General features: G+C 49.4%; 3 protein-coding genes and 1 long non-coding RNA gene across 4 annotated transcripts; 3 read left to right on the forward strand and 1 right to left on the reverse strand.

Moving 5' to 3' along the window:
* Nucleotides 1–262: 262 nt before the first annotated feature.
* On the reverse strand, nucleotides 263–972 carry LOC130518695 (uncharacterized). The gene is made up of 2 exons (XR_008948122.1): nucleotides 811–972; nucleotides 263–343 (listed from the first exon to the last, which is right to left on the reverse strand). It is a non-coding gene; the product is annotated as an uncharacterized LOC130518695 (long non-coding RNA).
* On the forward strand, nucleotides 913–19,613 carry pard6gb (par-6 family cell polarity regulator gamma b). Its single transcript, XM_057021499.1, has 3 exons — nucleotides 913–1,264; nucleotides 4,002–4,224; nucleotides 18,060–19,613. Exons 1-3 carry the CDS (start codon nucleotides 1,193–1,195, stop codon nucleotides 19,112–19,114), a joined length of 1,350 nt encoding a protein of 449 aa, XP_056877479.1. The 5' UTR covers nucleotides 913–1,192; the 3' UTR covers nucleotides 19,115–19,613.
* A 1,308-nt stretch (nucleotides 19,614–20,921) lies between these two features.
* bloc1s4 (biogenesis of lysosomal organelles complex-1, subunit 4, cappuccino) lies at nucleotides 20,922–24,022 on the forward strand. The gene is made up of 5 exons (XM_057021504.1): nucleotides 20,922–21,297; nucleotides 22,115–22,186; nucleotides 22,288–22,389; nucleotides 22,576–22,710; nucleotides 22,868–24,022. The coding sequence occupies exons 1-5, from the start codon at nucleotides 20,983–20,985 to the stop codon at nucleotides 22,964–22,966; spliced, it is 723 nt and encodes a 240-aa protein (XP_056877484.1). The 5' UTR covers nucleotides 20,922–20,982; the 3' UTR covers nucleotides 22,967–24,022.
* A 75-nt stretch (nucleotides 24,023–24,097) lies between these two features.
* rrm2b (ribonucleotide reductase M2 b) lies at nucleotides 24,098–27,301 on the forward strand. Its single transcript, XM_057021500.1, has 9 exons — nucleotides 24,098–24,312; nucleotides 25,080–25,244; nucleotides 25,324–25,440; nucleotides 25,526–25,659; nucleotides 25,882–25,976; nucleotides 26,058–26,191; nucleotides 26,413–26,517; nucleotides 26,587–26,700; nucleotides 26,776–27,301. Exons 1-9 carry the CDS (start codon nucleotides 24,247–24,249, stop codon nucleotides 26,926–26,928), a joined length of 1,083 nt encoding a protein of 360 aa, XP_056877480.1. The 5' UTR covers nucleotides 24,098–24,246; the 3' UTR covers nucleotides 26,929–27,301.
* Nucleotides 27,302–27,328: the final 27 nt, after the last annotated feature.

The following is a 27,328-nucleotide window of genomic DNA, read 5'->3' on the forward strand; positions in this document are numbered from 1 at the left end:
GTTGTATCACGGTAATTCCGAGACGTTAGCAATAAATGTCCACAAGGGGGCGCCACAGCACTGACTATCATTGATAGCGTTTAATCAAGTGAATAGTCTTATGTTAATCAATTGTGCCATTTCTGCAGATAAAACACAACCGATAAAACAAGAAATAACTGCAGCTTCTTTCGTGACCTAAGGCACGACTGGTGTTAAAAACATGGAAAGTGAGAGCAAATTCTCCGTAATTGTGCACTGTAAGTGAGTAAACAAGCACGTGTCTGCGGCTGTTTTTCTTTTATTTATTCGAGAGAGCTGTGAAACGGGGTTCTTTAACTGCGGGTCTCGGTGGTGAAGGTACCTGCGGGGGAGGGATGGAGGGGGTCGGTGAGAAATTCCAGAGTGCCCCGCGAGTACACACAGCGTTTATCAGTCATGGACTGGTGATAAAAGTCTGTTTTGAAGCAGTAAAGCATGGCTTCGTGCCAATCGTCATGGTTGATCATTTGCATCTACATCTATGATTGATCTAGTATTAATAAGTCAATAATAAGACTGCATGCTGTTTATTTACAATTTACTGCTCTCGGTAGAGAAAATAGCTCATGTTGGGAAAAGGATAAGCGCGCCCCCTGGCGCGCCGGAGGACCACTGTGGCGCAGAGCTGCGTTACCGTACAGTCGGACATATATATTTTTATAGCGTGTGAAGAACTGAAGATAATGTAATGATTTCGATGGGGTTTCTTAGCGCTCCATTAAATGTGCTTAAAATAATACGTTTGTTTCAGATAGTTTTTGTTTTACAATGTGGTTGAGTTGTTAAAACCTTATGACTTGAAAAGGCAGCTTTTGCCACGCGGGTTCCGGTGGTGGGGAATTCGTGCAGTCCGTGAACGTCTCACAGGATTCCATTTTTTGGGAGGGCTGATGTCATTTGAAAACTTCATTCCCGAGTCAACGCGGCGAGTTGTTCGCCTCCCGTTCTGGCAGAAAGTTCCCTCGTCTCGGACGGACACACATCGGGCAGAAACCAGACCAGCCCGGAGCCTCAAATAAACCCAGCGAAGCCACGAACGTCGGACCCGGAGACGAAGCGGCCGGATTTTGCCAGAGCGGAGCATCAGGACCCAGAGCCCCGCTTTTTGTGGGCAAAAGCGAGCTGAACTTTTTTTCAGGGGGGGGATTGTACAAAAACTGCAACCACGAAAATGAATCGGAGTTTTCATAAGTCTCAGCCTCTCCGGAGCGCGGATTGCAACGCCGTGGAAGTCAAAAGCAAGGTGAGTGTCAGGGTTTAGAGTTGGAAGTTCTGGTTGTTAACAGGCACCAAAATCCCTCAGAGGAAGAGTTTCACATGTCGGTCCGGTAGCTGAGCTGGAACCACAACTGACGACACCTTACTTTCCTCTTTCCAGCCACAAACCCCCAGTTTTAGCTGCCAGACGCGTCGGTTTGCGTGTGTTTAATCCCTTTCCACCCATTATTGACATCATCCGCCCCTGCGAAAGAAGCTGATATCGAATAGTGAGCAGATTTCAATCGGAGGTTCTGGGTTCAATATTATTTTCAAACTTATTTTCAAAGTTATATGCAATGAAGTTAAACAACAAAATAAACGCTCCAGGCGGTCTGAGCTGCCATTAGATTAAAGCAGACCAACCATCTGTCAGTCTGATTGTCACATTAGTTGTAACTTGTGTATTTCTTTTTAATGGCTAATATCGTCTGATGATCTGAAACTGGCGCAGACTGTAGAGATTGTGATGATCCTGATCCGATTCCAGACAAACACATGGAGCCGCCTGCAGTTTGGACCACAAAATGCACAAACATTTCAGCAGCGACCATCCATCATCTCCCCTCAGCCTACATGAGTGTATCTCTGTATAGGTGACTGATGACCCCCCCCCCCACACACACACACACACACACACCCCTACAGCCTCGTTTCATCAGGTGCGGTCTATTTATAGACGCTCATAAACATCACAATTGTTATTATTGCTCTGGGACAGGGTGGGTTTGTTTGTTTTATGGAGATCGCCAGGGTGGGTGGGACAGAAGAAGAGGAGGACTTCACCGGGGCCTTCGTCATCGCCACTGTCACGGCTGCGGGGTGACTCATGTTGCCGTCATGTATTTACCTTGACGCGTCAGATAAAGCTCAGCCGTCTTATTATTGGGTGTATTTTCACTCTGAGGAGAAGGGAGGGGTGCGCTTGGTCACGCGACCCCGACCTGCTGATCAGCACAAGTGTATCGAAGTCGGACCCGATTGTGGTGGCGTTGATACCGACGCTGTTGTTCACAGTGAGCGGCAGTTGCTGGGGAATGTGCCCTTGGTTTGGTATTTACAGATCCCGACTGTGTGACCAAAAACAAGATTACGGTGTGGCTCCAAACGCGCAGGAAGCCGAGGTCGGCGGCGGGCGGGCGGGTGGGCTGTAGGTGTGCTGGTGGTGTTTGCCTTTCTCAGGGGAAACACCCCCGCAGGTAATCTTATCAGGGTCAACACCGGAGGTGTCTGGCTGATCCGTCCTGGAGCTTCAGCCCGCTGTTTTTCCCACTAACTTCCCGCTCTTATCAGGGAGGGTGTGACGGGGGGGTCAGGTGGGGTCAACACGGAAAGAGCTTCTCTACAGGTGTCACGGCTCAGTCACAAGGCTAGAATTCCAAGATCCACGGTGAGAAAATACAAGTCGACCGTCTTCCATTTCCCCGAAACGTGTTTCGGCCTGTCGGCTCGTTCCTGCGCTCTGATTGGCCGGCCGGGCGGGTGACATCACCGTCGTCGTGATTTACTCTGGGCCCTGGGTTTGACGTCAGCGTCGGCAAAGAATCGCACCGTGTTGGGACTTGCAAATACCAGAGCGGTGAATTCTGCTGCAGGTTGTTTAGGAGGCTCGCAAGGCAGCCGGTAAATACCGCCACCAGAGCCAGCGGCGGCGCGCAGGTACGGTTGTTTTTACCGCTGGGGGCGTTGAACACAAGCGCTCCCTCCAGGTCTCGTGTACTCACTCAGACTTGATCGGGTTTCTCTGTCACGGATGCTAAACAGGCCGTCTGTGTACTGACGAACCTGTTGGGCAGGTGGGTTAAAGGTTCAGTTTGATTATCTGATCATCAAATCCAGGTTGTGCAACGTTGCACCCCCCCCCACACACACACACACACACACCACCACACACACACCACCACCACCACCTCAGGTCTGCCTCCCCAGCAAGCATCCGTCATCTTGTAATTACAGAGCCGGCTGCCTCTGTCGTCTCTTCTCCCCCCGTCAGCAGTTCTCCCTCCTCCCGCCCTCCACCTCCGTTAGCATCCGCCTCCGCGGTGATTACGCTAACAAAAAAATCAGCTCCGTCTACAAATTACCGCTGCGATTCACCAGCGCTCAAAGCCACTGGCGTGGTTTATGGAGCACGGGGGGGCCATTGTGCCCCCATATCCCTCCTCTGTATTCCCATTGTCTTATGAGTCGCACGATGACCCCATAGTGACCCCCGCCGTTGCCTCATTGGTAGCACTGGGACAGCTCTGTGGGGGGAGGGTTGTACTGGACATCTTACTCACTTGTCCTCCTCGCTCTTATAGTTTCTACTACACAATCAACACGGCTGCAGTTAGCATGGCATTAGCATGGCGTTAGCATGGCGTTAGCATGAGGGTCTTAAACACGAAGAATTGATGTAGTTATTTGTTCCTTTGCTAAAGTGTTTGATGTGCGAGAAGTGGTTTAACTGCCACGTCCACGTGTGATCTGGTTAGCTGCGAGCTGTTTACCATTCTGACTAGAAATGGTTTATGTTTTGCTGAGTGTTGCTATTCTGGGGCCAGTTTCACCAAAGTCTTGACCTGACTCCACATCCTGAGAGGATGCCAGACCCTCACTTCTGGCACACCGATTGTTCAGATAAAGCCGTGTGGTGTAGACGTCTTCATTTCCGCTTCCCGTTTGCCGCCGCAAGCGCGCTAACCTCGCTAACCTCGCTAACCCCGCTCCTGTCTCCACAGTACGGCGCAGAGTTCCGACGGTTCTCCGTGGACCGCGCCAAGCCCGGAAAGTTCGAGGAGTTCTACAAGCTCATCCTGCACATCCACCGCATCGCCAACATGGAGGTGATGATCGGCTACGCCGACATCCACGGCGACCTGCTGCCCATCAACAACGACGACAACTTCTGCAAAGCGGTGTCGACGGCCCACCCGCTGCTCAGGATCTTCATCCAGAGACAAGGTAGACCCACGGAGCCTCGTCTCTAGAACTGCTCCAGTCTCTGTGCTTGGATAATACCGCTGTAATAATAATGATCTGACCCGAATGAAGTTTCCCCTCAGAAAATTTACTTTATCCACTTTTGTCTTCCTCTACGGGAACTGGAAGCCTTTTTGTTTACTTGGTGTGTGTGTGTGTATGTGTTTGTGTTTCCTGTCTTCTTATTGGCTGGATCAGCCTGAGTCTGTGTCTGTCTGCCTGCCTAAGTCGGGTGTCTTATCCAGAGGAAGGGCTCGCGGGCAGATGATAACATGCACACGCGGGCCCGTGGCTCCGGCAACCCCATAGAAATCAGGTCAGCGAGCAAAGCCAGTATCCCAGCATACCAGACATTACTGAGAGACAAAAGACCTGCGTGAAAGAGACTCCTCGCCGAGCCCCCCCCCCACCTTTGTGCGTCTGTGCAAGTGTGTATTTGTTCAAATGGAGCACCATGGTACCCGGGGTGGGAACAGTCCCAGTCTCTCTCGCTGATCCCACCTCTGGAGTGGGTCTTGACGGACCGCCAGGCAGTGAGCTAGCGAGCATACAAATGAATCCATCACAATTCACGTCTATTCAGACCCTCAATCCTCCTGGGAATGCCCCTCGCTCGCTTGTGGAATGAACACGTACACTCCAGGGTATTGTTTTAATTGTTGTCCAGCGGTTGAAAGACAATAGCTAGCTGTGATTTTTGGGCAATAAATAGGGTTTGGATATTGGAGGGGGACCGGGGGGGAGCCCAGCAGACGTGATTGGGAGAACTCATCAGTTTGGAGCTGAATAAAGCCTTTGTGTGCTGACTGAGACTGAAGATGTGACACGCTGGAGGTTTGGATGCTAATTTGGATGCTAATTAAGCGTTCAGAATGAGGCATCTCCTTCAGCTTTTGAAGAAGCAGCAACATTTCCATAGGAGAGCAGTTTGTTTAGTCCTTATGATTATGGAGGCAACTGTCCCCCGTCTAAGTACTTTAGCAAAAGTGTTAGGATAGCTGGTGTTAGCCACGTTGCTCCTGGAAGAAGAGCGGTCGCCTCATCACCTCCTTGCTTTAAACATCTCTGGACTAAAACATACGTGCACAAATGCTGTGTTTCTACCAGACTCATGCAAATGAAGTCCACTTTTTCAGTCCTGGCTGGCGGCACCGTTCAGCAGGCTAAATTAGTAAAAACCCTCTCTGCACACATTCAATAATGCAACAGAGCGCCGTTATTAGCTACAGATTTAGCATCGGCACACATCATCAGGTTTGTGTACGACTTGCTGCTGTTGCACCACCCCGCCCACCCCCACCTCTCCCCATTAAGGACACGTCCTGAGTCGGTGACGTTCGCTGGTGCGACAGATGCAGAAGCTGTCTGAGCATCTTAAGTCTGACTACCAGCTATTGTTAGCCGCTACGCACAAAGAGGTCCGTGTGTGACCAAGCTCTTAGCATGGTGCACGGCTGGCCGAGTGTGTGATAATGACTGTATCAGTCAGTACCGGCCCGGTTGTGCCGGTCTCCAGAGGTGACGGAGGGCAGGAGTTTGGCCTGTGGTTACCGGGAGGACGCTGTTCTGAGGTCTCCATGCGTAACCACAGAGGGAATCAGACATTACGGAGAAAATCGGTCCAGTTCTGAGCAGAAAACTAGCTGGAGCCCCAAAGGCGGCGCTGGTGCCAATCACAGCAGCCTGCAGTAAGAGCGGCTGTTGTTCTTTGGGGTTTATTTACCCAAACACTTGACGGCTTCAAGTAGAGATGATTGCTTGGAACTCGTAGGAGAAGTTTCCTCAAGCACCAGTCGGCTGTAGCCGGCTACAGTCGCGGTTACACAGGCAGACTCCAGCGGAAGTCTGGCCCCACACTGCAGGAGATTCAGTCAGATTTAGGGCCCACTTAACCCTCATTTAAGACCCGTGGTGGACCCGGTTCACGGTTCTGTTCCCCCCGTCCCGATAACGTGAGCAGAACCCTGAACCACGATACCGCGCTCCAGTGTTTTGAATGTGACTTGGCCACAAACCACTGCTTTCAGATCTGAAAACAGCCAATTGCGTTTACGCTCGGCCTAATAATAAAAAGACCGTGATGTAACGCAACAATGGCTTTACACACGGTAAAATGCCTCTAATCTGTTTGCTCAAGGGCAAATAAGTTTGGGAAGACTGTTGTGTAATGATTAACGAGCCAGACTTGGACCACTGAACTGAGGAATGTGCTTGAGCTCATTTTGCATTGAGTGACCAGTTTGAACCGCCAGATTACGGATGGAGAAGGCAAAATTCAGGGAAAGATTTGAGGAGTGGCGCGGTGCCGGAGGTCGACTCCTCGCCGTCTTCGGCGCGAGCGATCGTAGCGGTTCGCTCGTTGCTGATATGCCGACGGGTGAAGGAGGAGAGCTGCACGCACATTCCTGCGTTTGAAGGGTTTGGGGAGTTTCTGCACTAGCAAAGGCAGTGAAATCTCACATTTAACGCTAGTTTCCTCCTCTTTTTAAGTGTTTGTTCCGTTGTCACGGACTCGGCGCGGTCAGAAACAAGTTAAACCCACAAGCCTGAATAGTCATTATGTCAAAGGTTTAAACCACATCTACTTCAGACAATTACTGCTGCTAGCTTGACTGCTGTGTGTTTACATTCTATCTCCGGTTCAAATGATGCAAATTGGGAAACCAGCCACACATCAGCGGGTTTTCCATATTTCACCAGCGCGTCGGACTGTTGAAAGACTTCTTATGAGCTGTCTTAATGATGAAAATAGGCTTTTTGTAGGCTAAAATTGTTCGTTAAATGGCACAAACATAGAGGTCGAATGCTGAGCCCAATGGTTGTGGCCTTACATTAACATATAGGGGTTATAATTACGTGTTCAGGAGTTAGTCAATTAATATCCTGGAATTGTTTTAGTTGGAAATGCTAAGCTAGCGCTACGTCCTTCCAGGATCTGTGAGTTTCAGTTGTTTCCTCTTTGGGGTACGTAAGAAAAAGGAGCATTCAGACAAATATTTTTGTGCTAAAATCTGAGTCAGATTTTAGCTCTGGCTATGCTAATTATAGACTAAATGCTCCTCACCCAAGCAAAACGCAGTCCAGGTTTTTGGAACGCAGATTTTTTTGCTGAGAAATGGCGCTGTTTTTGTAGCGAGAGCCAGCGGCCTCCACGCAGACTAAACTTTTAACAAAGAGATGAGACCCCTGTTTGTCAGAGGGCTAAAAGTTTAACTAAATAAAGCCGGCGCGGCTGGCCAAGGCCGAGCGGCTGCGCGCCTTCGTAGCTGGCACGGCCAGGGCCGCGGTTTGCCGCTCCGCCTACCCGGCGGCTCCCGACACCTGGGGAAACTCCGCAGCCAAAATAAAGAGGGATGTGGCTCGAAAATGAAAGGAGTCGGGCTGGACCGGGAGCTAAATGCAGAACAGTACCAGAGGAATGCCAGCGTTCTTCTCTGTCTCCAGCTTATAAGGGATTTATATTTTGAGGACTGTGCTTGGCGGGCTGTGAGCGCCGCCGTTTACACTGGAAAACTCAAACTAATTAAATAAAAAAGGGCTGGAGGCTGGACGAGGGCCAGACACTTGACCTCCCGCAGACCTGACCTGACCTTTTCACCTCCACCGTCACTCTGACGAGTCCCAGGAACACAGATTAGCCCTCTCCAGCTACGCTATAAAGTTCTTTGATGTGTGTATTTTTTCCCATTTTTTTGTGGAGATGGAATCAGGACGGTTAAATATTTCAGAGTATTCCCATTTTGTTGCTACTGGTCATAAAAGCTGCTGCTATAATTGCTAATATCCGTCCATTACCGTCTTCCTGTGGACGATTTAGAAATAGATGATTGTGTGCGTGCTGGAGCAGCAGCCAGCTGCGCAGATTCAACATCTGGCCATGTTGTCGTGCACGTGCCAGCGCTGAGTCACGGTAGCTGCGTTTGATCGCCGGCTCGGAATATAAAATCACCCCTGTCGCTCCTTACAAAGCTGATTTGGTCTCTTGATAAGCGGCGGTTCGGTTCCTGCCCGCCCGCCGCTCATTTCCATTTCAGACGCCGCCTCGCCAGAGAGAAAGGCAGATCTATTTTGGTCGTCTAATGCGGCTCTGAGTGCTCTCCGCTTCTTCTCAGCGACATGACGGTGACAAAGAGCCAGTCTCAGAGGTCCCTGTCCTCTTTGTGGCTGGTACCAAAGAGCGTCCTCGGGGCTAGAGGGAGAACCGGGGCGCTTAAAGGAAAAACAGGAGTGTTTTAAGCAGCCTGTCTCTGCTTTTATGACTCCTTTGCTGTGATCCTCGTCTTTGTTCCGTCTCCGCCCCTGCCAGGGTTTCACATTCCCTTTAAACGCTGCTGCTGGATGGTTCTTGTCGGGCCGACTCGGGGACAATGCCCGCCTGTCTGATCATTTTTGGTTCCAGTTCAAGAATGTCGCTGCAGGTATCTGGCTCAGACTGATCCTCATTCTTTCAGCGTCACCACCCTGAAGGAGGGGGGGCAGGTTGAATTCACCTCTGTCGTGGTCGACGGGCAGAAAAGGCGGCTCGCCGCCCACCCACGGGCCGATTTCCTGCACGGCGTGGGGACGAAGGCCTTTTTTACTACTCAATTAAACAATTTGATGACACATCTGAGAAAGTGGCGAGAGCAGCGCCGACTGTGACGGCATCAGGGAAACGTTCCCGCGCCTGTATTCACGCGCCGCGGCGCATCGCCGGGCTAAACGAGGCGCCGTCTGAGCCGGGCATGAGTCGGTGCGCCGTAAAACCTCTTAGGTATTGTGTGTGTGTGGGCCTCTCAATAAAGCCCGTGTGTGGCCTCTCCTCTGCCTGTCAGCAGACAACGCCACCCATCGTTAGCGCGATGGAGAAGCCGGGTGCCTGCCAGGAGCGGGACGGGGCGGGACGGGACGGGGGGCGCGGTCATAAACCAGCAGTAAATCACGTCGGCGGACATGAAAAGGGACGAGAACAGACGCACTGTGTTGTTCCGTAATGAGCCGAGATGCCTCCTGCTTTAATTAAACCTGCCGGAGGTCTGTTGTGTTTGGGAGACTAGATCGGTGTTTGCATTCCTTAAGTCGGCGGTTTACGACCCCCCCCCCCCCCCCCCCCCCCCCCGCTCTGACCCGCATCTCCGCTCCCCCGCGTTGACGCGTCCAGAGCGCCCCTGCTGTAGGGACGCTACCGTCATGGGCAGCACGATAGGCCCGGACTCCGAGGCTCTGCATGCGGAATTCTGGTCTGGATGAATTTAGCCGGTCCTTCTGGGACAAACAAACAACTTCCTACAACGCCGCCGCCGCAGCCACTCCTCGGCAGCGTGAACCCTCAGAAGAGAGAGGAAGGAAAGAGAAAAAACATTAAATGCTTCTTATTTCCCGAGCTTTTCCGCAGCGTTTCTGTTCTTTGCTGGGTTGTTTGTCGTAATAAGATCAGCAGGTTTGTTTTTCCAGCCCTGGTGATCAACCCGCATCAGGACAATCATAAAACAGAATTAGGCTTCATCGTGGGCCGAAATTTGAACGCCGGCTCCTCAGTTGTAGTCATGACGATGCCTTCGATGCAGCTCATTTTTAGGGGTTGTTGACAGATTTTAAGTGGATTGAAGATTTATAGAAAGTTTAATAAAGGAAAAAGGGGGAAGGTTTTCCTTCCTTAATAACAACGTATTCAGTGGAAAATTCCCAGGCGAAATTTACAGCCAAGTCACGAGCACAGCGAGGGGGGATAGGGTAAAGATTTTGGGGTTAGAGAGGGCGGGTGGTGTGGACGCGGGGGTGGATGTCGGTGGGTTTTTGGAGGGAGGAGTCGCTGGTATGTTTGGCAGCGTGGCTGCAGTCCCTCCTTAATTACAGCTCCGCTGGAAAAAACGAGGCTGGACACGCTCCCGAGCAGCGCTCCGAGATCCCAGAAATTAGCATGAATAAGGTAACGAGGGGAATCTCGAGCAAAGAACGCGCGTCTTTAGAGGAAATCCTAGCTTTGGAATCGCGTCCCGACACCCAGTCCAATTTAACGCTTCGCCGCTCCCAGTTTCTCGGCATCGGCCCAGCCCTGCGTCGGCAGGAGGATATTTAAGGAATCCATAATTACAAAGGAGGGCCCGGTTTTGCTGCTCAGCCCTGAGAGCTCAGGCGTACACGGGGTTAACTCAGAGGTTGTGAGGAAACGTTCTCAGATGCCTTCTCGCTGCACGTGATGTCGGTTGTTTTCGCCCCGTCGCACGAGCCGGGTCAAAAGGTCACGGCTCTCTGTAAACACCAAGCTAAGCTAAATTCATTAACAGCGAGTTGTCGGTACACACGGAGTCGTGGGCGGTTCCATGTGGAGACACTAGATTCCGACTTTTCAGGGTTTGGCTGAAGGGTCCGCCGACGCTAACAAAATTACATGCATTGTTGCGTGTTTACAGGCACCGAGCTTTCAGTGATTGAGAGAAAAAACTAGCGTGAATGTTGTGGTGTGTTTGTTTTTGAAAGATTCTGCTCTGGGAGTTGACTTGTTTACTTTTCTGGTATCCCCCTGCGGTCAGGCCACATTGACCTAATAGGAAGTTGAGTTCCTCTGGTGATGAGTCTTAGTTGCTGTTTTTAACCACCTTCTATTTCTTACTTGAATTTGAGACTTTTTTTATCTTGTGGTGTGTGTGTGTCTCCTCGCATTTACGATGTATCGTGTACCAAACTACTTTTACTAGCAAAATGGGGCCATGTTTGCAAAGCAGGACCATCTTGCTGGGCCCCACAACTGTAAAGGACCAAGTGAACCAGGGTTCTTAATGGGATGTCAAGGTTAGGGTAGCCAGCTGGATGATCTGTTATGTCTATTAAGTCTCCACAAATATAGAAGTGTGTGTGTGTGTGACAATATTAAGACGTAGCCATTCATAAAGGTCATGAGGCTAAAACAATGAGGCAAGCTGTCGCCCCCCTCACCAGTCTGAGAGTTGCTCAGCCATGACCTGTGGGACGACGTGATTGGCCCGACGGAGCCTAGAGTTCATTTGATTGGCTGTCAGAAATCACCAGAGCGAACTGTTGATTTAACTGCAGCTTCAGTTAGCTTCACGCTCAACGCCGCTACATGTTATCGATCGCCTCTGCGACAGGCGTCTGTCACAGGTGATGACGCCACGAGTTCCCCGTCGCTGGTGAATCGGGACGACTCAGCAGTTTAGGATGGGAGAGGAAGGAAAAGAATGGAGGAGGGGAGGAATGAGCCAGGACTCTGGTCCTCACATGAATAGTGAATTGCTGAAACAATGGACACTGACGGCTAATGTGCAAATGCTCTCACAGACAAGTTTTAAATTGTGTGCGTGTGTGTGTGTGTCTGTGTGTGTGTCTGTGTGTGTGTCTGAGGGAGAGAGAGACAACAGGAGTAGCAACTTTGGACACAATAGACTGAGTAATCCACAAAAGGAATCAGGGGGAGCAGGAAGAAGCCTGGACGTGTGTCAACGCACGGGCAGCGCAGCGTTAGCGCCGGGGGGTTGGAGAAAGGAGGCTGTTGCTGTTTCAGGTGCCGGGGAGGACGGGACGGGTCCTGTCCAAGCTTGCAGATGATAGACTTGGGCTCGCGTAGCATACTGGGGGGCTCAGCTGGAGACCAGAAAAAACCTTTTAGTGACCCGATGACGGAGCCAGGCTCAAGAATGTTAGCACAAAAGAGCCGACAGGCCTCTAAGATGTTCTGGTCCTAACACTCCTGACCCGGGATCTGTTACACATTCTGCTCCTTCCCTGGGCCTGAAACCCTCCTCCTGTAACCCCCCAGCAGTGGCCACCCTCCCCTACACAACGCCCACTCGTTGATTCCAGTTAAACGCCATTCTTGTCGGACACCTGACGTTCTACTTGGGTGGCATCACTCCGATTACGGTGACAATAAACGGGTCGCTGCGTCTGAGTGGGTGGCGCCGATCGGGGAGAGCCCTGTTTGCTGGCATTCTTTAGCGCCAGACAGACCTGGCTCTTGGTTTTACTTTCCCAGAAACGATACGCACGTGACTATAAGCGATAACAAAAACAGACCTGGAGACGGAAGAACGTGTCTGGATTATTTTTCTTGACCGTGTGCGAACGCGGAGAACAAAACGGCATCGATTTTCCTGGGAGCTGATGAAAGAAGCTCTCAGCGGGGCGCCGTCCGCCTGACGGAGGGCGTCCACCTTTCTCAGTGTCTGTTTTCCTGTTAACCGGCAGATTAATACGAACGGAATCAAAACCGTCTCACAGAGGCCACGTTGGGTCCCCACCGCTGTTTACAGAAGGAAATGAGCCCACATTTGCGTGTGGACTTTACAGTCATCTAATTTCCTGACTGTGCTTGAATGTCATATCTGTGTGTGTGTGTGTGTGTGTGTGTGTGTGTGTGGTGAGACAGTCAGAGAGCCAGACAGGTTGAAATCCTCTTAATCTGTGTGTTGTCTGTCATCTGCAGCCAGTAAAACATCAGAAAGTGACGTTTTTGTTGCTCGGCCGTGACGTCTTTCGATCCTCCATCTAGGGTCAGTTTACAGATCTGTCCAACTCTTCCCGGGGACGAAGAGACGTCCTTGTAGAATACGGCGGGACGAACCTGTCTTTCTTAAAAATGGTTTATTGGGTTGACATCAGACAATGAGCGTGCCTGGGGTAACTTTGAAGAGAAAACTGGGACAGAACGGAACTGAATTCAACTATTTCTGAGGGAATTGCTGAAAATATTCATGCAAATGTTCTTTATACAGTGATGCAATTTGTCCTATTTCAGCAGTTAATAAGCAAATTGATGAAACCGGCCGCGTTTAGGCGATGGAATAAATCAACCGCCTTCTCCTGCCCTCCCTCCTGAAGTGAACCCATGAATTAGCTTCACACGCTCACAGGAATTCTAAATATCGCTTTTCATGACGAAACGTCAAGCAAATCCAGTCAGGAGAAGGTTGTTGGCGGCACAAGGAACCGGTTCTTTACAGCAAACTGTGTGAGATTTGCATTATTAGACCATCATCATGTCATAAATGCCTTTAACACTATCAAATCCAGCATCAGAGTTCCAATAACGGAGGTGGGGGGGGGCTTTAGCCTCAAAACTCCCGCTCGTCCATCCAGGCTGTCTCCACGGTGACGTATTTCTGTCTTCAGATGGTTGCGAGGAGTGAACGGAGGCCAGTACCTGCAGGCCAGATGGCACAGGCGGGACGGAGGAGGGAGGGGGGGTTCCGAAGAGGTTAAATCAACAGCACGTGTTTTCTCCAAGTGGTAGTCGGTATTTAGGGAGAGGGTGGGGGCATCGACACCCCCCCCCCCACACCGAGAGCGCATTTTTGTGAAAGCGATGTAGAGGAGGTCGTCCTCCTGCCTGCTCTCCTCCTCATTTCTGTTGCCACCAAGCAGGGCTTAATCTGCCCCTGGGGGGTGGTTTCGATAAAGTCGCGTCGGGAGATACGTTGCAAACCCCCCCCCCCCCCCCCTCCCTGCCCCAGTGCCTGAGCCGAGCCAGAACGGAGGAGAACCAGGCAGCTCCGTTTAACGTGTCCCAGATGTGCAGCCCCACCTCACTGTAGCGAGGGAGGGAAAGAATGAGGGGGGGTACAGAAGGTTCAAAGCATGGAGCCGTCTTTATAAGGGAAAATACTTTTATCTTCTCTGATTGTCACACACGCCACTTGAAAAATAACATATCTGAAGCTGCTTAACGTCCATTAATAATTTACAGAACATTCTGGAACACACTGTGCAGGTGTTGAGATAACCCCCCCCCCCCAAAAGAATGTGAGAACTTCAAGGATTATTCACTACTTCAACACTTAGATTACAAAGCAAGTCGCGTTAAAACGGCCGTTCTTGGTTTTTCTCATCATGTACGTCAGGCGTGTCCAGATCCGGTCCAGGGCCACGATCCAGCCGGGTTTTCCGTCCTACCAGGTAGAACAGGCTTTCACCTGGGACCCTGCCTGGCTTGGGAGCGTTTTCTGCCTGGTAGGAGAGAAAACCTGGCTGGATTATGGTCTTTGAGGACCGGCTCTGGACCCTAACCCCTGAATTTTAATGCAGTAATAAAGGAATTAATTCTACTTTTCTTCGTTCGACTAGTAGAACGCAGCGTGATTAAGGCTGCAGAAGCTTCCAGAAAGCTCCCACGAAAGCCTCTTGGCAGAGTTTGATTTACAGACAGAGGTTTATCAAGCTTGTCCAAATTTCCACCGTGGCCCAGCCTCAACCACCCCTGCAAAAATGCGAACTATGTTTGCATGTTTAAAAAGAAACGCGCTTCGTCTTTATCCTTCTTGGACCCCACTCCCGTGTTTGTGTTAGCCCAACGTCCTGGCTCCGCACACACTCCCACACTCCCTAACGGAGACGAGAAGTTCAGGTTTTTTTTTTTTTCTTTTCTACACATGTTCCATCCTTTTTATATTGATGAATGTGAAAAACAGTACAGTAACAATTATGGTTAATTTAGCGTCCGCTGCAGCTCGCTTCCATGGGATGTGTGCACGTCGGCTGATTTATTTATCTTTTTTGTATTTGGAAGTTGTGTAAAACCACCAAGGAGTCATGGAAACCCTCTAGTTTTGAGCTCCAAAGTGCTCCGCTTTCATGCAGTTGTGTCCCGTCTCCGTAAAACAACAACAGGAAAGAATTCAAACATCCTTCGAGCTCAGATCTTTTTTTACGGCGTCGCCCGGCGTCCTGGGTTTCGTCCTGTTCCACTTCAGGCCGGTTTCCCGGTGGGTTTTGACAGCGAGGCGCTTTCAGCTGAGTGTTTGTGTGTCTGTGGGGCCCATAAGCGAAGCCCACTTCCACAGTATTCAGTGACCTAACGCCAATGGCAGCAGGGCCCAGCACCCATTCTCTCTCTCTCTCTCTCTACTCTCTCTCTCTCTCTCTCTCTCTCTCCTCTCTCTCTCTCTCTCCTCTCTCTCTCTCTCCTCTCTCTCTCTCTCTCTCTCTCTCCTCTCTCTCTCTCTCTCTCTCTCTCTCTCGTGTCGCTCTTCTCTCCCTCTCTCTGCTCATTGTGATCTGCCCTGTCAGGCATTTGTCGCGCTTGGCTGAAAAATCGCATGGGGGGGGTTGTTGGGGTGTAAGAATGTCACTGGCTTAGATGCACTGCAGCTGTAAACTAGAGGGACAGGTCAGAGGTCACCGGGTGTAGGGTCCAGCATAGGCCACCACCTTCACAGAAACCGGAGGTTTTATAATTTCGCCTTTGAGTGGGAGGAAGTGATGCGAGAGAGGATTCGGTGCCCAAATATGAGCTTGGACACCTCAAAGGTGCTGTTGTTCCTTCTTTAAGTCCCTTAAGTTCTAATTATGACTTCTTGTTTGGGCCATCACATTGATTGGAGAAAGCAGTAGGCCTTTAAATACACTTCTTTTCACTACTTTTGGTTAATTAGAGGTGTGTTTTTTCCACTTTGAAAGACTGCAGCATCGGATCGGGCTATCCAGCTAACAGCCCAGGACAGGTTTGAGGCTTTGCAGGTCTTTAACCTGTTCCCTTATACATCCCACTACATTTACCACTACATTCCTCAGGTGTTTCTCTCTCTGTCACACACACACACACACACACACACCCTTAGAGCCAGCATTTCACCTCTGACCTTTCTCCCCTGAGCTGCTCTCAGTTGTTGGATAGACCACACGAGGTGGGGATGTCTGTCACCGCATGGTTTTATCTCCTCTATTCCTGGATTTAACAGCTTTCCGCACTAGAATCTTTTTTTTTTTTTTTTTTTAAATACATTTACAAAACCAGAAACGTTGCAAAAAGAATTTTTATTTTACCTAAATCCCACAAATCTGCTTTACCGGTACTTGTTTGTCAGATTAGATGTCTGAAACACTGAACTGAGGTGCCGTTCGGCCTGCAAATGCCTGGCAGCCTTTGATTAACTGGTTCAAATTGGCTTACCCATCATGCTTCAGTGGAACAGGGATTAGGTTTGTCAGAGGTTGTTACGATAAACTTGGTGTGATAAGACAGAACTTTGTGTGTGTGTGTGTGTGTGTGTTCCTGTAGATGCTACATTGTGAGGACCGGGACCCACAATTCTCTTGCAAAGTGATGTTACTTTGTCCGGTCCTCAATCCTTTAAAACGTGGTTTTAAGGTTAGAATTAAGTCAGAGTAAGGATTAGAGTTAGGCGTTTGCTGGTGAAAGGCACAATTTGGGTAAAGTTTGCACTCAGAAGTAGAAGAGTGTGTATATGTGGGGGGGTGGGGGGGTCAGACATGGTCGGATTGCCTCTAAAAGGCCGCCGTGTCACCTGATAGTTCGTAATTACTCGACTCCTTTGAAGTACGTGACCTTTTTTCCAGTCCGGGTTTATTGAACAAAGTTTCCGCTGATCCGTGATGTTAAAAAAAGGGAGTAAATATCCCGACCAATCAGCGGGAGAGACTGCGAGGTTTGTACGGAAGACCTGTTTTGCTGTTTGGAGTCGCGCATCGGCTTCACCTCCGGCTGTGCTCGCCGGGGCTCCGCGTCTCTTCTGCATAACTCGGCTCATTCCTCTGCAAACTATGTGACCTTACAGGTTTTTTCGCTCATTTAAATAGCGCGTGAAGTATGAGGCATTAGTCACAAATTAAAGACGTCATTATTGATTACCAAGCCCACAAATATGTTGATGCGGGCTTCCGCAGTTCTTTATGGAATAGCGCGATACAGCTGTCGGTGCTTTTATCGTAAAATTGGGAAGGGAGAGTGATTTATTTGGGATTTCTTCGGAGGCGCCACAGCCCTGTAATGGGTCTCAGCAGGGGTTTCTGCCTGGTTTCTATCAAGGAGGCTTAAGCTTGTGGCAAACACGTTTGCTCTCCTTTTGAGTCAAAGATTTGGAAGTAGCTAACTTAAAAGGACTTATTTAGTGGCTGTAATTCACCTCCTCCGTGGGGGCCACGACCCCGAAGCCGTATTTATACGCGCCGCCTCGGCAACATTCTGCAAGAGCAGGTAGGAGAACGCACATGAACGCTGAGTCAGCGTTGCGGAGGGAGCCGTCCTGGTCCGGGCCTGGAAGGAAGCGCGGCCAGCTGGCTCCGCTCAGACTCCCCGTTGGCTTCAGCGTCCCACCTCCCTCTTTTGAAGGAAGGGCCAGAGCTTAGAGCGCCGCCGCCCCCGGTGGTTCGCTGAAGCAGGTGTCCCGGGCGGGAGGGGGAAGATGACTCATCATTGTTGGGATAGGAGCGGGGTGGGTGGGGGGGGATGGATGCTCCCGTCTGGGGAACCTCACTTCCTGTCACATCAGGCTGTGCTCGGTCCAGATTTCCTGTGTTATTGAGACGAGCAGATAGGAGTCACGGCCGATATTGTTTTTACTCTCCGGCACGCCACCATTCCCAGGTTATGTTTTCTTCTTCATCCGTTTTCTTTGGGTTTATCGTGTCAGCCTCGTTTGGCTGTTCTGGCGGAGCCACTCCCGCTCCCAGGATGACCAGCTCCCCCTTTGAAGGTTTTCATTGTTTCATACAGGATTCCTCTTGATCCCCGGCTGGAAAACACTTTTCCGCTCCGACTTCCAAACGCGCCTCCGTTTTAACATCTCAGCTTTTCGCAGAAAAACAAAATAGCTGTTGCTTCTCTGCCGCGTTGGGATCGAGGTCGGCGCGTGCACGCCTGTGTGCGAGGACAGAAATGCATACTGGGAACCAATCCAGCTCCTGTTAGCAGATGGGTGGTTCACCTCTGTCAGCACTGACAGGAATGCTGTTCAAGCTCGGCACTTACAGGAACGTTCACGCTGAGCTTCTGCCTTAACGGCGTCTAAATCTGGTCAACATTGCACCGCCTGTGCTCTAAGAGTTTTATTTCTCACGGTTTCTCTCCTTTTGTTCCTCCGCAGAAGAGGTCGACTACGCTAACTTCGGGACCAACACCTTAACCCGGAAGAAGAAGGCGGTGGTCGCGCTGCGCAACAATGACGTCAACCGCAAACGGCCTCACATCCGCATCGGCATGCCCCAGGACTTCCGGCCCGTCTCCTCCATCATCGACGTGGACATCTTGCCCGAGTCTCACCGCCGCGTCAGGCTGTACCGCCACGGCTCCGACAAGCCGCTGGGATTCTACATCCGGGATGGGACCAGCGTGCGGGTGACGCCTCACGGACTGGAGAAAGTCCCGGGCATCTTCATTTCTCGGCTGGTGCCGGGAGGCTTGGCGGAGAGCACCGGGCTGCTGGCGGTTAACGATGAGGTGCTGGAGGTGAACGGCATCGAGGTGACGGGGAAGTCCTTGGATCAGGTGACGGATATGATGATCGCCAACAGCCACAACCTGATTGTGACGGTTAAGCCCGTCAACCAGCGCAACAACGTGGTCCGGAGCAGCAGGATCTCCGGAAGCTCGGGCCAGTCGTCGGACAGCAGCGGGTCGACGAGTTTCCCCAACCCGCCCTCGGCCTCGATGGGACTCACGGCGCCTGGAGCGAGCAGGTACCAGGACGATCTGGAGAGTGACGAAGAGACTGACATCGTCATCGAGAGCAGCCTGAAGCGACCGTCTCAGAGGTCCAACGTCTCTATAGCGTCCAACGTGTCCCGCACGCATCAACAGACGCCGACGACGACAGTCCTGGGCCCCGCGGCGCCTCCCAGCCCCCCCACGCGCCCGTCGTCAGTGGTCTCCACCGTCTCCTTCCACTCTCAGCCCAGCGTCAACGGAGGGTCCCACCACAGCAGCCTCAGCTACCAGCTGCACAAAGACCTGAACCTCCAGCAGCAGCAGCAGTCCCGCCACCACCAAACGCAGCCCCCGCATCACAGCAGCAACCCGGCCCTCCGCCACAGCAACGGCAGCCTGCACAAAATCCTCAGCTCCATGAAAACGGACCCACGGCACAGCCTGGCTCTGCCCCGGGGCGGCGTGGAGGAGGACGGCACCGTTATTACCCTATAATAGACAGACAGACAGAAACTTTCCAACCAAACAGACTAAAACTGGAACTCCCGGTCGGATTTCATCAGCATCCCTCTCTTTTAATGGATACTAATTATTATTATTTTTAGATACTTCTTTACGAGATAATCCACAATAGGACTTTCCAAACCAGGAACCAATGTCTAGATGGCCTCCTGTATTTGTCCTCTCTTAAAAACAGAGTTTTGTGTATTTAAACATCAGACATTTTGACAGTTCTTCCACTTTCTTTGAGAAGTTTGAATGTTCCTTAATATCTTTCCGTAGTGACCACTTGTATTAAGATGATTTTCGTTATTTTTGGGACCAACTTGGGTTTTGTTTTTTTTCCTTGGATGTTTTTAAAGAGTAAATCTATATTTCTTATATTCCGATAAATGCTGTGTAGAGTATGATTTTTTTTTAAATAGTTCCTTTATGCATTGATGATCGTGATTGAATCCTTATATCTGTTCAAATAAATTATTCTAAGACACAAGTTTACGAGTAGAAATCTGTTATTTGTATTAAAAGAGGGCAACAAACAGGATTAGAAGAAAGCTGATGTCTTTGTTACCCCAACAGTACATTTCTGTAGACATCACAGATGCAGCCAGGCTATCTGAAGGTTAAATTCCTCTCTTTTCAGATTGCTTTGACTTCAGCACAGGCATGGAAGGGGAATGCAGGAGATCTGCTCACGGCAGCAAACTGCCTCTAACGAATGTTTGCCCTCTGTGTTTAATCAAGATGCCACGGAGCTTTAGCTGATAACGGATCACTTGACACGCAGCTGTTTTTCCTCTGGTGGCAGCCTCGATCAGACCCGAATGTAGCCGGCAGGTATGAGGCACTTGGACCAGATAGCTAACCTGCTCAAGGGGTTTTGTGTGGTAAAGTGATGAATGGCAATTCTCTAAATGGAATTAAAAACCTAAAACTGAGGGGTGACGGTCCAATTTTTGTCAGTTTAGGGGAATAATTGGGGTCACCAGCGTAGCACTGACATCTTGAAACCATATTCATGTCATATTAAGGGGAGTTCGATCCTGCTCAAGCGGACCTGATATGAACAAACAATTCATGACTGGTACAGGTCAATGAGGGTTTCGCTAAGTCTGCCCCTTGCTGCCATCTGCTGGTGGGGTTAGTTATTAAAATACAAGACACCACGAAATGTTTATTTAGAATTGAATCTAAATTATTGTATTGACTGTGTTGTAAATGCATTTAAATAGTAAGGTCTGACTTTGTTGACATGGTTAATGTTAACGAAGGAAAGTTAAATGATGAATTCAAAGCCACAAAATAAAGTGTGAGACGTGAACTATGTGAGCTCACATCGCTCATCAGTTTTGGAAAGTTCACACTTGAGCACCATTAGAGGTTAAATGGTTTTTCCTCCTGACCACCACAAAACGTGTTTTTCTGACATCAGCGGAGTTGTTACAATAAAGCTTATAAGTAAACAAACTTTTCAACCCAATTTTTTCATCGCCATATCTTTTATTTGCGACCTAAATGATGTAAAATTAATGCTGAAAATATGCGAAGGAACTGACTTGTTCCACATATGCAGAAGAGCGTCTATGGACATTAACATTAACTAATTAGACCATCAAAGGGTGAAATTGGCAGCATGTGTTCGTGGGTGTATCTCGTGTGGACTGTTGTGACGTCATTTATATTTAAAAACTGCAAACTTTGAACTACTCGGTTCATTATCAAAGTTGTCGCTGCCTCATTTATCCGTTTGCCTATCGGTTTGCCTTTTTTGACCCTCCCGAGCCACCGTCTGCGGCCTCGCGCACGTGACTGCGTCACTTGACCAGGAATAACACGGCAGTGGGCAGCGAGACGGGGCAGAAATGGACCAGCACCGAGTGGACAGGGTGGGCCTTCTGTCTCCGCTGGAGGAGTCCAGCGCCGAGATAAGCAGGGACAGCGGCGTTGTCTCCCAAAGCACGAGCAGTTTGTCCATGGTGAGCGAAATCCTCAGCAGCGGGACCGTGTCGCAGAGCCCGAGCTTCGGGGCAGCCGCTAACGTCCCGCAGAGCCCGAGCCTCAACGGGAGTCAGGAGCCTGGGACGGCCGAGCCCGGGTTCACTGAGCAGGACGAAGAGATCCTGAGACACACCGCGCTCGGATACTCCTCCTACATACGAGTAACAGCCGGAGAAGAGGTTCGTGTCCTGGAGGGTTTGTCCTCACGCTGGCGCCTTCGCAGAAGCTAAACTTCAGGCTAATGGAGTTGGAGTCTTCATTGGGTTTTGGGTTGGGGGGGTTGCAGGTTAGATGTCACTAATGACGAGATTTGATGAATATTTTCCCCAAATCTGCAGCATATACTGCTGCTGGACGGTGGGGATGCAGCATTTAAACAAGAACATCTATAGTGCAGCAGGGAACTATGTAGATCCTATGTAGATGCTTTGGCATGAAGGTTCTCTTAAATTTTCCTCTTTAAAAAAAAACACACTTGAACAGAGATCACATGACAGGCTAATACTGGAGTGGTTGAGCACTTATACAAAGCGAGGGGATAATAGCAGTGTTAATAAATATTGCTGGTGTCCGACTAAATGTTATGAGTTATGCTGTATTTTGTTCTGATCAGATTCTTTGCTACTTCCTCGCTGGCTAAATGCTGTAATAAGGAAGCTGAGGTATTTCATTTGCTCTGTGCAAAGAAAATGGGCACTGTGTCTGGGCGAGCGGGACTAAATTGTTTCATTCGAAAGGAAAATACAGCTGTAATTAGTGTTAGAGTAGATTCAATGTGCATAGTTTGCATATAGATTCCAGGAATATTTTAAATTAACTTTTTTCCTCTAAAGCCGACCAGAGTAAAACCCAAATGTGACGTGATTAAAGTGCAGACCCCATCAAATTATTGTCTAACAGATGTTTTCTGCTGAGCACTTTGCTGTTCTTAGGCTCTGTTCATCTGACACTATTACTTTCTTGTTTTAAAATGATGATTTCACTGATTTCTCCCAGATCCTGTGTTTGGAGAAGAGTTTGGAGGAAATGCTGACCCGAGTCGATGAGTTTGTTGGAATGTTAGATATGGTAATTTCATTTATGATCATTGGAATATACTCAACTACACACCATGTGTGCGTGGTTCATTTCTTGGTAGGTGCCTCATATCGGCTTTTTTTACCCAACAGATCCGCAATGACACGTCCCAGATAGTGAACGACAACCTACCTCAAATCCAGCAGAAGTCCGACGAAATGAGACAAATATACAGAAGAATTGATAAGTTGGAGGTAAGTGCAAGAGTTCATGAATAGAAGCATTTTATAGGTTAAGAGTCTTTATAGGATTTTTAATAAGTCGGGCTACCTGTCGCTGGCTTCATGGTTGCACCCCTGATTAAAACTTAAAGGATTAAATTTGTTCTTGTACCATTTTACTGCTGTTTTATTAATACAGAATATTCTGTTGTGCTGCAGGCCTTTGTAAAGATGGTAGGAGCCAACGTTAATGTGATGGAAGAACATCTGGCGCAGGCAGAAGGAGAACTGGGAACGATACCGAGCGCGTTCAAGAAGATCCTTCGCACAATGAGCGTCCCGGGTTTCTTAAATGTGAGAGCTCCTTGTCTTCCCAATCATCACATGTCCGCTGAGTAAAATGCCAGCTGTTTGCATGTGGCCGAGGTCACTCTGCTTCCTGACCGAGCTTCGCCACGGCGGTCTTTGCGGTTGTGCTGCCGGTGGTGACGTTGTTTCTGTTCACTCGCAGAAACCAACCAGCCCGAGAAGACCAGCGCCGCATCAGCGTCACCAGATTCCAGGCGTGTTCCGGACAGATGATTACTTCACGTCGCAGCCAAAGCAATGACACACAGGCGCATTTTTTTTAAAAACAAAAAAGAAAGAATCACTCGGTCCTGACCTCAGACGCCAGTCATCTGCAGAGACTGATTTACTGCCTTCCATCAGCGGACTGTGGCGCCGTGGCCACAACGAAGCAATAATAGCCTCTCTGAACAACTCGCTGGAAGTCTACGCATTGACATGTGCAGCATTTCCAGTGTTTCTCCTGGCAGCACCGAGCACTGTTCAACCTGTAGCAGTGGTTAAGTGGAGTTAAGTGCCTAAATCTGCCTGATTTCTGTCCGTCTAATTTCCACCATTTGTGAAGAAGATAATGTGAGTCCTTTGTGACAGGTTATGGAGTACAGAACCATAAAGGCAAACGGACGGGAAGAACAGATTACAGCATTGATTAGACTTTTTATAGACAAAAATACTTTTTTGTGTGTGTTTGGTGTTTGTAGAGACCTGCATGCTGCTGAAATAACCTGCATATCTAATGTGGCACTGTGAGCAATATTAGTTTCACCTGTCTGAGCATTTTGAGATGAGCTTTTGAAGAAGAAATTGCATTTCACTGAATCTGAATGCCTAAGATGCCCAAATTCCAAATTTTTTTCCCCTTTTTCTCTTTCAGACTTTGATAAACGATAAGAAATGACCAGGCACTTAAAAATCAGTTATTTTTAGGTATGGACAGCACTTGGCTCACTGGTGATGGGATAATGGCACATTTTCTCTGAAAGCACACTGTCGAATGGGCGAGTCATTGCAGCAATGATTCACTGATTGTCTAAGTAGTGACCCAGAAGGAGAGTAAACAAGGTTTTATACGCCTTGCAAGAATAATGCAATAGATTATTATTATTATTATTGTTATTGTAAAATGTTGAAGGTGGTGATTGTGTGTGGGGAGATGAACCAGTTAAGTCGGCAGCAGCCAGCGTAGCATGAAATTTGTTTGCTTAAGCACATTAACTTTTGTAGTAAAACACTGGGGGGGGGGGGGGGGGGGCTCCCAAACTTGGCAGGTCGCTCACGTTTACTGCAGTATTTCTTTCAAATAAACAGTTGCAACCAACTTCCCCTTCATCTCTTCCTCATCTCTCATTCTAACCCCCAAACGACGAAGCAGCCTCCAGCGCCAGCGCCGTGTCGTCCCTCCCGTGGGCGCTGGGGGCGCTGTGGAGGCCGCTATAAACACCTCGAGCCGACGGTCGCAGTGCTAACGCTAACAGCGCCCTCATTCTTACCGTGTCCGGGACGTTCAAAAGGAAGAAAAACCCCAATGACAGCCGCTGTGAAATGATCTCTTCTCGGAAAATGGATGGACCGAATAAGGATCCGAAGTCCGATCAAATGAGAGAATCGGTAAGCGGCCCCTCTCTCTCTAACCCGGGTTATTTAAGCGTTCGGTCACGGTGGTCTGCGGACCAACCTTGACGCTGCAACAACGCATGGTTTGATTCGTTCATTCATTTAAAATGGACCAAAGTATGGTTTGATAAATGAATGGAATTCGTTTTGTAAGAGGCTCTTGGCTTGCGTAAGATGACATTTAGCTTGTTGGTGGTGACGGAGTTCACAAAAGCGTAGTAACGTCGACAAAATTGAGTGAAATAGCTGCGGTGACTTAGCAATAGTTTAATGGGAGCTAGAACTCCCGAACAGTCGGTTAGAACTGATAAAGCCTCTTGGATTAGAGGTGAAACGTCCTAATGGAACTCAAACAGTCCTGGGATCAGCCAGTTAAATGGACCTGGCTCTCTGTTATGAAGCCGCTGCGCATGCGCAGAAAGGGCTCGTTTTCCTGCTGTTTCGCAACAGCGTCACCCACCGAACTGGAAATCTATTGACACGATTTGGAATCAATTCGCTAATAAACGGGCCAAATAGGTTCCAACTTGTTCTTTTTGCACGGTTACATTAGCATATGAACCCTGAGAATGAAATCCCTCTGTTCTGTGAGGACTTTGACTACCAAAGATATGGCATTATGGTAGATTTAGCTCAGTGTGTCCTCTTGTGACACAAAATGCTTGGGATTCCATCCTGAAACTTCATCCCTGATTCCACTGTGGAGTCGTCATCATTTTCCCTGTTCATTATCCTGAATTCTGTACTGCTTTTCTTTGCAGAATGGCCTGAAAGACACGTCCCCAGGCTGGGAAAGCGGTTCAGAGACGCAGGGTGAACCTTTGCTGGAGGAGAACCCCAGACGCTTTGTCATCTTCCCCATCCAGTATCCCGACATCTGGAAGATGTACAAGCAGGCCCAGGCCTCATTCTGGACGGTGGAAGAGGTGAGTTGTGTGGAAAATGTGCTAAATATTTCAATAGTAACATCTACAGCTCATACAGGTCATATGTTTTATTCCACAGGTGGATTTGACCAAGGACTTGGCACACTGGGACAGTTTAAAACACGAAGAGAAGCACTTTGTCTCGCACGTTCTGGCCTTTTTCGCTGCGAGCGACGGCATCGTCAACGAAAACCTGGTAAGCGGGTCTCCCACATCTGCAGCAGCAACGACTGTCAACGACTGTAACGGATAAAGACGCCACTTCCGCTTTTCTGCGACAGGTGCAGAGGTTCTGCCAGGAGGTGCAGGTTCCTGAAGCGCGCTCCTTCTACAGCTGCCAGGTCCTCATGGAGTCTGTGCACTCGGAGATGTACAGCCTGCTCATCAACACCTACATCAGGGACCTGAAGGAGAGGTGCGTGCGCGGGAAACCTCACGTCACGTTCAGTTGCTACGGGTGACGGCGCTGAGTTGGGCTACGAGCCAGGTTCCCCCTCCATATCTCATCTTCTTAAGCCCCAACTCTTAAACTTACACCTGTTCGTCAACCGAATCCTGGGGTTTTGTGGCAATTTCAGTTACAGCCGCAGAATCTTTGGTCTATTCTCCAACTAACGGCACCGGTGAACTGTTTCAGGGACTACTTATTCAACGCCATTCACACCATGCCTTGTGTGAAGAGGAAGGCCGACTGGGCACTCCACTGGATCAACGACCGCACGTCGACCTTTGGTAACTAAAATGTGACAGAACGTCGTGATTACGGACTCTTCTGTTTCTCTGTGATGATTCGCCCCCTTTCCCCCCCCTCAGGGGAACGACTGGTGGCATTTGCAGCGGTGGAGGGCATCTTCTTCTCTGGCTCGTTCGCGTCCATCTACTGGCTGAAGAAAAGGGGACTCATGCCGGGCCTCACCTATTCTAATGAGCTCATCAGCAGAGATGAGGTGGGATGGCGACCAGCACATCCATGACTGGGAGAATAACAACACTGGTTTTAATGAATCTGGAATGTAAAGACATCAGCTAGTCTCTCTGATTAGCTTAGCACAGGACCATCAAAATATGTTTAAGAGATATTAGCGAGCATATTAGCTGCTGCGCCTCGAGTGGAGGTTGCTGGTTGATATCTGTCTCTGCTCCTTTTCACCACCTGTGTGGCGTTAAGGGCCTGCACTGTACATTTGCCTGCCTGCTGTTCAGCTATCTGGTGAAGAAGCCGTCAGAGGACAGAGTGAAGGACATCGTCACCAAAGCCGTTAGCATCGAGCAGGTCAGGCGGAGCGGCTTTTCCCTGGACCCTGGTGGCCAGTGATGTAACGGTTCGTGTTTGTGATGGCAGGAGTTCCTGACGGAGGCCCTGCCTGTGGACCTGATTGGAATGAACTGCTGCCTGATGAAGCAGTATATCGAGTTTGTGGCCGACCGTCTTTTCGCCGACCTCGGGCTGGCCAAGGTCGGACTCTTTCACCCTGGTGCACTTGATACAAGCTCTCTGTCTCTCCTTTCACAGTTTTTGTCCTTCCATCAGGTGTACCACACAGAAAACCCATTTGACTTCATGGAGTCTATTTCCCTGGAGGGGAAAACCAACTTCTTTGAAAAACGAGTCGCAGAGTATCAAAGATTTGGGATCATGTCAAGCCCCATGGACTCCGAGTTCACCCTGGATGCAGACTTCTGATACCAAAACAGGATCGTGTTGTCTTTTATACATATATAATTTATTTTTTATTGTTATTTAATTCGAAATCTTTGAACAGATGTGCCCAACACCAGCCAAACCTACAAGTCAACCAACACTCTAAACCGTTAAATAACCTGTCTCCTGGGCATCATTCATCTTCCATCAACAGATGTTTCATTTCTGATCAAGTCGACTGTTACATTTGTCAATAGTACACTAAAAGCTTGTATAAGCTAGTATAAAATGCGGTTTCCTTCAGCTCCGGTGGTGTCATTAAATGCTACGGGCTAATCCTATTCAACAACACAATGCATTCTGTTTTCCGTGACCGTCAGATCTGATCAAACCAATAAAGTAAGGGTAAAATCCAGGTTGTCTGTGCAGTGTTGCCAGTGCC

This window comes from Takifugu flavidus, chromosome 21, assembly GCF_003711565.1.
Source record: "Takifugu flavidus isolate HTHZ2018 chromosome 21, ASM371156v2, whole genome shotgun sequence".
NCBI classification, from domain to species: domain Eukaryota; kingdom Metazoa; phylum Chordata; class Actinopteri; order Tetraodontiformes; family Tetraodontidae; genus Takifugu; species Takifugu flavidus.

Bases quoted from the DNA above. Each gene is read 5' to 3' on its own strand.
- rrm2b (XM_057021500.1), top strand. From the start codon at position 24,247: ATGATCTCTTCTCGGAAAATGGATGGACCGAATAAGGATCCGAAGTCC. The intron at 26,192-26,412 runs GTGGGATGGCGA...TGTGGCGTTAAG, and splicing joins AGCTCATCAGCAGAGATGAG to GGCCTGCACTGTACATTTGC. The intron at 26,701-26,775 runs GTCGGACTCTTT...TCCTTCCATCAG, and splicing joins CCGACCTCGGGCTGGCCAAG to GTGTACCACACAGAAAACCC.
- bloc1s4 (XM_057021504.1), top strand. From the start codon at position 20,983: ATGGACCAGCACCGAGTGGACAGGGTGGGCCTTCTGTCTCCGCTGGAG. The intron at 21,298-22,114 runs GTTCGTGTCCTG...GATTTCTCCCAG, and splicing joins GAGTAACAGCCGGAGAAGAG to ATCCTGTGTTTGGAGAAGAG. The intron at 22,187-22,287 runs GTAATTTCATTT...TTTACCCAACAG, and splicing joins TTGTTGGAATGTTAGATATG to ATCCGCAATGACACGTCCCA.
- pard6gb (XM_057021499.1), top strand. From the start codon at position 1,193: ATGAATCGGAGTTTTCATAAGTCTCAGCCTCTCCGGAGCGCGGATTGC. The intron at 1,265-4,001 runs GTGAGTGTCAGG...CTGTCTCCACAG, and splicing joins CCGTGGAAGTCAAAAGCAAG to TACGGCGCAGAGTTCCGACG. The intron at 4,225-18,059 runs GTAGACCCACGG...GTTCCTCCGCAG, and splicing joins GATCTTCATCCAGAGACAAG to AAGAGGTCGACTACGCTAAC.